Raw genomic sequence first — 12,500 nt, 5'->3', positions numbered from 1 at the left:
AGTCAAGTCAAGTTTATTTGTATAGCACATTTCATACACAGAGGCAATTCAAAGTGCTTCACAGAAAATGGTTGACAGGAAAATGGACATTTAAAAGCATCACAACAAAACTTTAAAAAGAGTATAAAAAGTGCAATAAGCAACAGGCGCAGCAGTTGCAGAAAGAGCTAAAACTTATAGAGGACTCATTGGGTTTGCATAATAGCTGTCAGCAGTTAAAAGCGACGGTAAACATAAAAGTCTTTAGTCTATTTTTAAAGGACATAACAGGACATTTCAGGATGTTCTTAACTCATTGAGTGCCAGCCACTTTTGGAGAACGGACGCTCCCAGTGTCAGAGTTTCAGAGCGTTTTCAGTGATTTCTCGAGGCCCACAGAATATTGTGTGATATTACTATGTAAACACCGAACACGCCCAAAGAACGATGAGACTCTCTTCTATCATCAGCAAAAAAAAGTTTATTGATATCATTTTCCGTTCTTTAGTTATGAGCCGGAGAAGATAGGTTGATTTCACCAAAAAGAGACGTTTCAAACTAGAAGAAGCTGAGATAATTAGCCTTTTGTGAAATTAAGCATTTCAAGCACATGACTGACTCTGAAGCTAATATTTTCTGATGTGACACCTCAAAAATAATTTCCTTCAATAAAACAGTGAAAACAAAGGAATTTTGTTTGGCAAAATAATATTTTTTAGCTGCAACCAGCAGCGCTGGCCTATGCGTGCGCTGCTGGTTGCAGCTTCTTGCTGGTCTTGATTTACTGCTGGTGGGCATCAGATATTCTAGCTTGTGTTTGCCAATCCTGTCCTGCTGTCTGGGTCTGTCTGGGTCGGTGTTGTATGCTGCCCTGCGTGCCCCCCCTCAACTGCAAACCCCTTCTCCGTGGGTGTGTCTCTGGTGGCTCTGGTGGCTTTCTGCTGAGTTTGCTCTGCACTGAAAAGTGCGCTACATCCAGCTTTTTTACAGCGTTCCGCGTGTATTTGTCAACGGCTCCCATCGCTTCCAGTTGAGAATAATAACAACTCGACAACTAATCATGCGGATGGGCTATCGCAGCGGACACGGAGGGGCTCAATTGTGGCAGCAGATTGGCTGCTGCAGGCACAGCTAACGTTATGCTTCATGCATATCGATGCATACCGATGTGATTTCCGTTTCCCCATGACTTCTTCTCTCTTTTTTCCTCGCCTTTCTCTAATCTGGAGAGCACTGTCGCCACCTAATGGGTCCGTAAAATAGCTTTTACACATTCAACAGCCACCATACTTTCACAGGAGATGGATCATGCTTTGATCCACGTCCCACCGTCAAAAAACGCAATTGACGACTTTAGTCGTCATTGGCACTCTACGTTAGTATTTGAATTGACGATGATAGTTAAAGGACATAACAGGACATTTCAGGACATTCTTAAAGGACATAACAGGACATTTCAGGACGTTCTTAAAGGACATAACAGTACATTTCAGGACATTCTTGAAGGACATAACAGGACATTTCAGGACATTCTTAAAGGACATAACGGGACATTAAATGAGGCTCTTAAACACAATTCCCCAATATTTTCTTAGAACAGTCTAATTTCTTTAGCCTGGTAAACCAGTCGGTCACGTGAACTCATATTTCATTTTGTTCCTCGTTTCCGTCTGGCCTTGACAGACAACTCCTTCAGCCAATCAGCGTTGGATCCAGTCAAATCCAAATCCACTCGGGAGAACGGCAAAAACATATTTTCCACCCAGAAACTCAGCTGTTGCGGTGATACTCCTGTACTTATTTCATTGTTGTTATTGAGTCTATTTCTGCAATAACTGCGCTTAACTCATTGAGTGCCAGCCACTTTTGGAGAACGGACGCTCCCAGTGCCAGAGTTTCAGAGCGTTTTCAGTGATTTCTCGAGGCCCACAGAATATTGTGTGATATTACTATGTAAACACCGAACACGCACAAAGAACGAGCTGACTCTATTGTATCATCAGCAAAAAAAAGTTTATTGATACCATTTTCCGTTCTTTAGTTATGAGCCGGAGAAGATAGGTTGTTTTGAGCAAATACAGGCGTTTCAAATTAGAAGCTGAGTTATTCCGCCTTTTGTGAAATGAAGCATTTCAAGCACATTCGCTGACTCTGAAGATAATATTTTCTGATGTAGTGACGTGGTGTAGTTGTGTGGTGCCCTGTGTGCCCCACCCCTCTCTCCCCCCCTCAGCTGCAAACTCCTCCCCACACTAACACACAGCCTAACACGCACCCAGTCTATTTTCGGAGTGCTCCGTTTTTGTGCGCCGGCTCCCAGCGCGACACGGAAAAGCCAAACCGGACTGCTGAGAATGGTTTGGCCCTTCGGCGTCGGGTGCTGCTTTTCTGGCAGCTAATCGTGTGGAGAAACTATGCAGACAGACAGACAGAGGCAGAGGGGCTCAGTTGTGGGCGCGGATTGACTGCTGTTCGCAGCCAACGTCAGCTCCAGACAGAGCAATCTATATGGCTCTGGCTGCAGCATGAGCGGTTTCTCTTTCATCACGGGGCTTTTTCCTGCTGTTTTCCGGACCTTTCTCTAATCTGGAGAGCACTGTCGCCACCTAATGAGTCCGTAAAATAGGTTATACACCTTCAATAGCTACAATATTTGTACAGGAGATGCCTGAGGCTTTGATCCACGTCCCACCGTCAAAAAACGCAATTGACCAAGATACTCGTCCTTGGCACTCTACGTTAGTATCTGAATTGACGAACATACTCGTCCTTGGCACTCAATGAGTGAATGGCTGTTTAGTCGAACATTGACATTACTCCTCGAGGCGGACAGGCAAGGAGGCGGCCATTACTGTTTTGCTACTGACGTTCCTGATTGGCCGGTTACGATGTCAACTACGAGGCGGGCCACTAATTGGCTCGTCCGCTTTGCAGTTTGTGCAGAAAGCCCTCCCAGAGTTGAGGCCAGACGGTCTGATAGAACCAAATGAAATGTGAGTTCACGTGACCGGCTGCTTTACCAGTTTCTTTCATTTCCACGTACGAACTTCTCAAAATAGGCCCTGAATAATTCTGGTTAATAAGCTTTAGGCTTAGTGCCATTGTTATGCTAGGCACGCATACAGGACACGCATACAGGACACGCATACAGGACACGCATACAGGCCACGCATACAGGCCACGCATACAGGCCACGCATACAGGGCATGTCTGTAGTCTCACAGACAATTGTAACATAGCAACATTTTGGATCAACGTTGCTATGTTACAATTTCGCCTTGAAAATTGTAAAATGGTAACGTTCTGAGATCTTAGGGTTAGGGTTAGGGTAGGGGGGGAGGGGTTAGAAACAGAAAATCTCCGTAAAACCACGCCCACCCCTGTAGAAACGTACGTTACCATTTTACAATTTCGGAGCCGAAATTGTAACATAGCAACGTTGGTCCACCAACGTCGCACCGGCGACTCTAACAAGCTGACCAAACTTTTTAGGAGAGCAGGCTCTGTGCTGGGGACCACTCTGGAGCCCCTGGAGGTGGTTGTGGAGGGAAGGATGCTACAAAAAATACTCAAAATCATGGATGACACGACACACCCCCTACACGACCTGCTGGCTGGACAACGGAGAGGTTTCAGTCAGAGGCTCCGTCAGCTCCCCTGCAGCAAGGAGCGTTACAGGAGGTCTTTCATGCCCACCGCAATAACAATATACAATAACTCCTGGACACGCAGAGAGAGGAGGGCCCTCCTCTCCCTACCCCTCCCTCTCTCCTATAATGACCCTCCTGAATGTTGAATCCATACTGCACATGCACAGTGCACACTCATGCCCACGTTGCACTTTGCACACTCACAATGCATAGTCATAGCTAGATTATCATGTAATATAATACGCCATACAGGGTACGGCATAGTCATTGCAATTATAATATTGTAGCGTTCCTGATATTTCATGAGGCAGAGGCTTCTTGCTGGTACAGGTTCTTTATTCACAGTTATTCATATTCACAACTCTCCGCTGTTGTCATGCTCATAGATAGCAGCTTCCCCCTAGGCAGTGCGCGGAGACTGACTGCACATGCTCAGTCTCCGTCCGGAAGTGGTCCCACAGCATAGTGCTCCCCAACATAACACTCCCCCACACAGTTCCTATCTGTAGTGGAGACACTACCATTGCTCACCACTATGTGTGTACTGCTGATTCGCTACATACTCCCCGCCCAACAATAAGGTCAACGCCCACGTTGACACCACATCACCCCTCCCCTGTACCAACACTCCCAGCATCTTTTTTTCTTTTTAACAGTTCTTTGTTTTTTAACCACATCTTATGTTTCCATCTCAGGCTTTTCCCACGTCTCCTCCCCACAATATCTCATGCCATACACATCATCCACTTTTCATTATAACACTTCCAACCACCATCTCCTCCTTATTTTTTTTTTTATTTTTTTTTATTTTTTTTTATTTTTTTTTTTAGTACAACTCGAAGTTGCTCAAATGTCCTGGAGCCCTTGGCTCTCTCCGTGGCCGTGTTAGTCTCTGTGAACCTGCCGGTGGGCCTGACCCCACCTGCAGTGTCTCTGGTGCTTCAAGTCTCTGAGTGGGGCCCGCCCGGTCATGGCCGGACGCCCCTCTCTGTGGAAACCGATTCCTTCTTTCACTCTGTCTAAGTGAAACCGCTGGGCGGCCGAGATCTGGGGGAAGGGTGCACCCCCCCCGGTATGGGGCCAACCTGTCCCTGTGGAGTACCTTCTTGCCACCAAGTGGCATCTGCACCCGGTACACCACCTCCCCCATTCTCTCCATCACCCTGCATGGGCCTGTCCAGTGACAGTCCAGTTTAGGGCTACGCCCTTTTTTTCTCCGGGGTGTGTACACCCATACCAACTCCCCCCCCTGGAAATGGTTTCCTTTTGCCCTCACATCATAGTTCCTTTTTTGTCTCATGCCCGCTTTCTCTAGCTGGGTCCGAGCGAAGTTGTGAGCGGACTCTAATCGATCTTGTAGCCTCCTGGCATACTCTCTCCCCGGGGGAGCGTCCGGTGCATCCGGTGGCTTGCCGAACGCCATTTCTGCTGGTGTCCGCAGTTCTCGACCTAACATGAGCAGGGCGGGTGTGCAGGAGGTGGACTCGTGTGTTGCGGATCTGTAGGCCATGAGGATGAGAGGCAGGTGCGTGTCCCAGTCCCTCTGGTGCTCCTCCGTGAGGATGGCCAACTGCTTTTTCAGTGTCCTATTGAATCTTTCTACTAGGCCATCGCTCTGGGGGTGCAATGCTGTGGTCCGTGTCTTTCTAATGTTCAGTTTCTCGCACATGGTGGCGAACACTCGTGACTCGAAGTTTCTTCCTTGGTCACTGTGTAGGGTCTCTGGTGCTCCGAACCTACTGAACATGCCTGTGACTAGTGCGTCGACCACCGTCCCCGCCTCCTGGTCGGGCAGCGCGTATGCCTCTGGCCATTTTGTAAAGTAGTCCATAGCTACTAGGACGTATCGATTTCCACTCTCTGAGCGTGGAAACGGCCCCATCACGTCTACCCCTACCCTCTCCATGGGGGCTCCTGCTGCTAGCTGTTGGAGCGGGGCGCGAGACTGGTCTAATGGCCCTTTGTACGCCGCGCAGAGGTTGCAGCGCCGACAGAAGTCCTGTACGTCTCTCCTCATCCTCCCCCAATAAAAGCCTTGTCTGATGCGACGGAGGGTTTTGCTCACCCCAAAGTGGCCCGCCCCTACTGTCCCATGGCAGCTCCTGCACACCTCATCTCTCAGTGTCGTTGGCACTACTTTTCGCCACTTGTTTTCTCCCGTTGCTGGCTCTTTCCAGCACTTCATCAGCACTCCACTGTTCAATCTCAGGGTGTCAAACCCTGCCCACAGCCCTTTGGTTGTGTCGGTGGCCCCCGCCACCTCCTCCCATTGCGGCTTCTGGCCCGCTTCTACCCACTGCAGCACTGGTGACAGCTCCCTGTCGTTTTCCTGGTGGCCCTTCCAATCTGCTGCTTCTGCCATCCGCAGTGTCTTGCACACTGGCCCATCTCCCGTGTGGTTAGGGCAGATTCTAGCGTCTTCTTGGAGCTCCCTCTCTCTCCCCTCTCTCTTCTCACAGTACACACACCCCCTTTCCGCGCAGGGTCGTCGTGACAGGGCATCTGCATTTACGTGGTGTCTCCCTGCTCTGTGCTCTATGGTGAAGTTATAGTCCGCCATTCTCTCTAACCAGCGGCACACCTGTCCCTCCGGCTCCCGGAAGGACCACAACCACTGCAGCGCTGAGTGGTCGGTCCGTATGGTGAACTGAGGCTGTCCCAGGAGGTAGTATCTAAAGTGTCTCAGTGCTTCTACGACTGCTAGGAGCTCCCGGCGTGTGACGCAGTAGTTTCTTTCTGTCTTATCAAACGTCTTACTGAAATACCCCACCACCTGCTCCCCCTCCGGCCCTGCCTGGGACAGCACGGCCCCCATACCTCCATTGCTGGCATCAGTGTCTAATAGGAACGGCAGTGCGGGGTCTGGTGCTCTAAGCACGGGGGTCTTGGTCAGCGCTTTCTTGAGGGTTTCGAACGCTAGGTGGCATTTTGCTGTCCAGTCGAAGTCTGTGTTCTTTTCTTTAAGCCGGAACAGTGGCTCTGCGATGTCAGAAAATCCTTTTACAAACTTCCTGTAGTAGGATGCTAACCCTACGAAGCTCTCGAGTTCACTTTTGTCTCTGGGGGTGGGCCATTCTGAGACTGCCCGTGTTTTTTCCTCTAGAGTGCGGATGCCCCCCTCGCCGATGCCATGTCCCAAGAACTCTACCCTCTTCTTCAGGAAGTGGCACTTATCTGGGTGTAGCTTTAGACCCGCCGCTGCTATTTTCTGTAGGACTTTTCGTAATGCTCCCACCGCTGCCTGAAACGAGCCCCCGTGTGTCAAGATGTCATCTAAGTATACGACGCATTCTGTTTGGGGAATGTCCCCCAGCAGTTTCTCCATTAACCGCTCGAACGTTGCGGGTGCGTTACACAGCCCGAAACTGAGTACTCGAAACTGCCACAGTCCTCTCTCGGTGCGGAAGGCGGTCTTTGGCTTGGCATCGTCGCAGAGGGGCACCTGCCAGTACCCACTGCGGAGGTCTAGGGAGGAGAACCAGGCTGACTCCCCCACTATGTCTAGTAGCTCCTCGATGACGGGCATCGGGTACGCGTCTTTTTTTGTCACTTTGTTCAGCCCTCTATAGTCTACGCAAAATCGCATCTTTGCGCTATTTTTCTTTTTTACCAACACTACTCCCGATGCCCATGGGCTCTCTGACGGCTCGATGATCCCTGCCCTCAGCATGTTTTCTACAGCTTCGTTCGCTATATCTCTTCTTGCTGCTGGAATTCGACGGGGATATGATCTGATGGGCTGCGCCCCTTCAGTGTCTATTTGGTGTTCTACCAGGTGAGTGCAGCCTAGTTCATCGTCCGTCATCGCGAAAATGTCTTTGTACTCTTCTAGTACTCTCCACAGTTCGTCGCTCTGTTGTGGTTCTAACCCCTCGCTCTGACGTTGGTGTAGTGTCCTGAGCATTTCTAACCTCTCTGTCTCTCCCTCTGCCTGTTGCATTGGCTGAGGGCAAGTGTTTGGAGGTGGGCTAGGGGCGTGGTTTTGGGGGGGGGTTGGGTCTGCTAGGTGGGGTTCATGCTCTACGGTGACGCGGTACACGGTGATGTTGTTAACGTTAGGCCGTTCCCTTGGAACGGTGGGCGGTTGGCTCATTTGGACTACCGTTCCTTCTGCAAATGTCAATGTGCTTCTTCCTAGGTCTACTGTGCATTTGTTCATCGTTAAGTAGTCTTCCCCCAGGATGCAAGGCCCCGCCATTTCTACCACCCACACCGGAAAGTCCACTGTCTGTCTCCCCACTGTTATCATTACGTGTCCCCTCCCCCTCATTGGCATTAACTCACCGGACACTGTTCTTAGCAGCTGTGCTGCTGGCTGCTCCAGGCGCATCCCCTCGGGCATCATGTTGACGTTCACCAGCGTCGCCGTACACCCCGTGTCCACCAGGGCGGCGCAGTATCTCCCTTGTAGGTAGGCTGGAACATGGCATCGGTTCATCGCGCGCGGCCCGCTCTGCATGTTGACAGCTCCGGCGATGTCGTCTACTTCGGGGCACGGCGGAGCCCCACCTCTCTGTTGCTGTCGGTGGGCTCCCTCCTGCGACGCTGTGGCTACGGGGACTGTGGCATCGTAGACCCGTCTCGCCCCATCTGGACGGGCCCCGTACCGTTTCCCTGGTTCCACGTTCTCCGGCGGCAGTCTGCTTCCCGATGACCGGGACGCCCACATCCCCAGCAGATCATGCTCCCTCTAGCCCAGCTGTTGTTCCGCTGGGTGGGCTGTCGAGCGGGGTTGGGCTGCAGGGTCGCTCTGCGGAGCAGTTGTTCTTTGAGTTGTTGTACTGACTCGGACAGTTCTTTCACCATGTTGCCTTGTTCTGCCAAAGCCGTCTTCCACGCTGGCTCTTCTTGTATCGGGCTTTCCGCTGCCATTCTCACTACGGGGACAGCTCTCCCCTCTTCGCTGTTCATGGTCCAGCCCTCTACTGTCTCTCTTTCAAACCCCAGCTCTAGCGCTATTTCTAATGTCTTTGGCCTTTGCAGCATTACTTGCTCTCGTAGCCCTCGCGGCGCGATAGCCTGGACGAAGTAGTTTCGGGCTAGCTCGTCCAGTGCTTCTGGCGGCAGCCGGCTGTATACACGCCGGCTGAGGATCTCAATGTCTGTGGCTAGCGCCCGCAGCGACTCCCCTGGTCGTCTACGCCTGTTACACAGTTCTGCGACCATAATGCCTTCTTCTTTGCATCGTCCGAAACGCCTCCTCAGGGCCGCCATTACCACGTCTAAGTCTTTGGTGTCTGCCATTGCTGCTACACATGTTATAGCTTCACCCTCGAGTGACAATACCAGATGACTGGCTCTCTCTCCCCTCGACCAGCCATTCATTTCCGCTGCTACGTTGAACATTGTGCAATATGGCTCCCATTCGCCTTTACCGTTGAATTTTGGCGGGGTGATTTCCTTTCTTCCTCGCCGCCCGCCGTCCTTCGTCTCCTCGACCCGTGTCTCGTCTTTGTCTCCGGTTCTCCGGCTAGCTTCACCGGGCCGTGGCACAGCCTCCATTGTTACAGCGGTGTTGTCAACCCGCTCGATCTTCACTCTCACCGGCCTCGGCTCTTCCGCTCTCTCCGCCGCCTCGTTAGCCCGCCTGCTAGCCTCTTTGAGCCGCGGGGTAGCTTCCGTGGCTACGGGGATATCGCCGTTTAGTTCGGATTTTATCATCACAAACCCCAGGCTTGCTGCTGCTATCCCCGCCTGGATCTCTGTGGTAGCGGCCGCGTCTACCCCGTCTTCTTTCTCCTCGGGTGCTTGGTAGTCCGCCCCGGCTCTTTCTCTCCCCGCCTCCCGCCTGAGTCTTTGCTTCTCTCTCTTCAGGAACTTGTTAACCATTTTTGCCGATTCTGGAGGTAATTCACCGTTTTAAACTTCTGACGCCAATGTAGCGTTCCTGATATTTCATGAGGCAGAGGCTTCTTGCTGGTACAGGTTCTTTATTCACAGTTATTCATATTCACAACTCTCCGCTGTTGTCATGCTCATAGATAGCAGCTTCCCCCTAGGCAGTGCGCGGAGACTGACTGCACATGCTCAGTCTCCGTCCGGAAGTGGTCCCACAGCATAGTGCTCCCCAACATAACACTCCCCCACACAGTTCCTATCTGTAGTGGAGACACTACCATTGCTCACCACTATGTGTGTACTGCTGATTCGCTACAATATAAATAATCAAACAGTGTACAGCTTTAGTCATAGAAATAATAGTATTATTTAATATACTTGTAACGGCGGTGGAAGTAAAGTTGTATATATTGTAGTTTGCATATTTACGTATTGTATTGTTTCTTGCTTCTTTCTAGCAATACTGTATGTTGATACTGCTGTTTTTGCTCTGTCTGCACATTACCTACGGGAATTTGTGTAACTTTTTATTGTTTAATTAGTTGTTGTTGTCATTGATGCTACTGCTGCTGTAACGCCAGAATTCCCCTACGGGGATGAATAAAGTACTCTATCTATCTATCTATCTATCTATCTATCTATCTATCTATCTATCTATCTATCTATCTATCTATCTATCTATCTATCTATCTATCATATTGTGTGATAAGGTGTGATATTGCTTATTGCAGGTTTCATGACCTTTTAATCAGGTGGAATCCTCTCTCTGTTTCTCTCTGCAGTGATGTGATGATGTTCTGAGACCCTGCTTCAAACACACACACAGAAACACAAACACACACACACACACACACACACACACACACACACACACACACACACACACACACACCATGAGTGTCCCATCCTCCCCTCCTGCTGAGACCACGCCCCCTCGCAAAATGTCCATTCGCCTGCAGGAGAGGTGTGTACTCGCCGCACACACACGCACGCACGCACACACACACACACACACGCACACACACACGCACACGCACACACATCACTCCAACCCAGTCTCCAGTGTTGGCATATTTCTACAATGTCGATGCTAGAATGGATGGGCCGGAGGGACATGAGGAGTGATGATTGGTTGAGGTTAGGGTCAGGTTAGGGCCGATCCATCCCAGCATCAACCTTTCTGATACGTTGAATATCGTTTGTTAAAAAAAATACGTTGCATATGAACATTTCTACATGGGGTACCCCAAGGATCAATTTTAGGTCCTGTCCTGTTTAACCTTTATATGCTCTCTCTGGGCCTAATTATGCAAAAAAACAAAATAGCTTATCATAGCTATGCAGATGACACCCAACTCTACATAGCCCTCTCATCGGATGACTATGCCCCCATAGACACTGTGTCAGTGCCTTGCGCAAATTAATGATTGGATGTGCCAGAATTTTCTCCAACTTAATAAAGACAAAACAGAGATAATTGTCTTCGGCAAAAAAGAAGATAGGCTCAAAGTTACTGCTCACCTCGAATCCCTATCTTTGAAGCCAAAGGACCAGGTAAAAAATCTTGGCATTATTATTGACTCTGATCTAAATTTCAACTCCCACATCAAGCTTATAAGAAAATCTGCCTTCTATCATCTAAAAAATATAGCAAGGATTAGAGGCTATATGTCCAAACAAGATCTTGAAAAACTAATTCATGCTTTCATTTCTAGCAGGCTAGACTACTGCAACAGTCTTTTCAATGGTCTTCCCAAAAAAGCTATTAAACAACTACAGCTCATTCAGAATGCGGCTGCTAGAGTTCTAACAAGAACCAAGAAAGCTGAACACATTACACCAGTTCTCAAATCCCTGCATTGGCTGCCAGTAAATCTTAGAATAGACTTTAAAATTCTGCTAATAGTTTACAAATCTCTCAACGGGTCAGGCCCACACTACATCTCTGAAATGCTTCTACACTATGAACCATCCAGATCCCTGAGATCTTCAGGCACTGGTCTACTAATTGTCCCGAGGACCAAATCAAAACATGGTGAAGCCGCGTTCTCCCACTATGCTTCTCATAACTGGAACAAACTCCCTGAACACATTAGATCTGCCCCTACTTTGCCTATTTTTAAATCCAAGCTAAAGACCTTTATGTTTACTCTTGCTTTTAACTGCTACTAAACTACTGCCTCTCTCGGCCTGTAATTTTTAATTTTTTTTTCCTGTACATTTCCAACAAATGGACTGTACATGTAATAATAATACTGAAGAATGCCTTGTAACTTATTTAAAACAGAAATAATGTTTCATGTTTGTTAATTTGAGTATATATTTTAACTAAAACTGTCGGCTGTGTTTTTTTATGTGTTTCTTTTTTATATGTGCATTGCTTTGCTGCTTGTTTTTTCGATTATTTTTTTGTAAAGCACCTTGAATTGCCTTTGTGTATGAAAGGTGATATATAAATAAATTTGACTTGACTTGACTTGACTACATAGGTGTAATGTTCCAGCCTAGACCTCTAGTGGCCATTTAAAGAAGTGTAAAACTGTCTGCTGTCACATTTAACATTTTTGTTATTTAACCCTCAACCAAACTAGCCTGGTTCAAACCATCCAAGCAGTCCACAGTAATGTCAGTGGGTGGGAGTACTTGCCTTGTCAGACAACTCCTTCAGCCAATCAGCATCGCCAAATCCGGTCCTTCAGCCAATCGGCGTCGGTCGGATCCAGTCAAATCCAAATGCACTCGGAACGGTAAAAACGTCTTTCCCACAGAGAAACGCCGCTGGTGCATACTCCTATTCTTGTTTCATTGTTGTTGAGTCTATTTCTGCAATAACTGCCATGGAGGCAGCCATTACTTCCTGATTGGTCAGTTACGATGTCAACTACGAGGCAGGCCCCTGATTGGCCCGTACACTTTGTAGTTTCTGAAAACGTCTGCCCCGGGTTGGAGGCCAGACGGAACCGCAGAACGAAACAGAATGTGAGTTCACGGATGTGGATGGTTTTAACCAAACTAAATCCAAACCCAAACCAT

The 12,500-nt window shown here is 48.9% G+C and overlaps 1 protein-coding gene across 4 annotated transcripts in view; it reads left to right on the top strand.

Moving 5' to 3' along the window:
- The window catches only part of LOC310795082 (tyrosine-protein phosphatase non-receptor type 7-like), a 35,935-nt gene that overhangs the window by 4,722 nt on the left and 18,713 nt on the right, over window positions 1-12,500 (top strand). For 3 of the 4 annotated variants that reach the window (XM_083657110.1, XM_083657108.1, XM_083657109.1), the window contains exons 2-3: window positions 10,250-10,431; window positions 12,059-12,214. In XM_083657110.1, coding sequence (XP_083513236.1) covers window positions 10,361-10,431; window positions 12,059-12,214 — 227 coding nt within the window. In that variant the 5' untranslated portion in view covers window positions 10,250-10,360. The remainder of the gene's footprint in view (window positions 1-10,249; window positions 10,432-12,058; window positions 12,215-12,500) is intronic. The other variant, XM_083657111.1, reaches the window with a different exon arrangement.

Source organism: Poromitra crassiceps (genome assembly GCF_964638095.1).
Source record: "Poromitra crassiceps genome assembly, chromosome: 20".
Classification (NCBI taxonomy): Eukaryota; Metazoa; Chordata; class Actinopteri; order Beryciformes; family Melamphaidae; genus Poromitra; species Poromitra crassiceps.
This window is presented reverse-complemented; position numbering and strand designations above follow the sequence as displayed.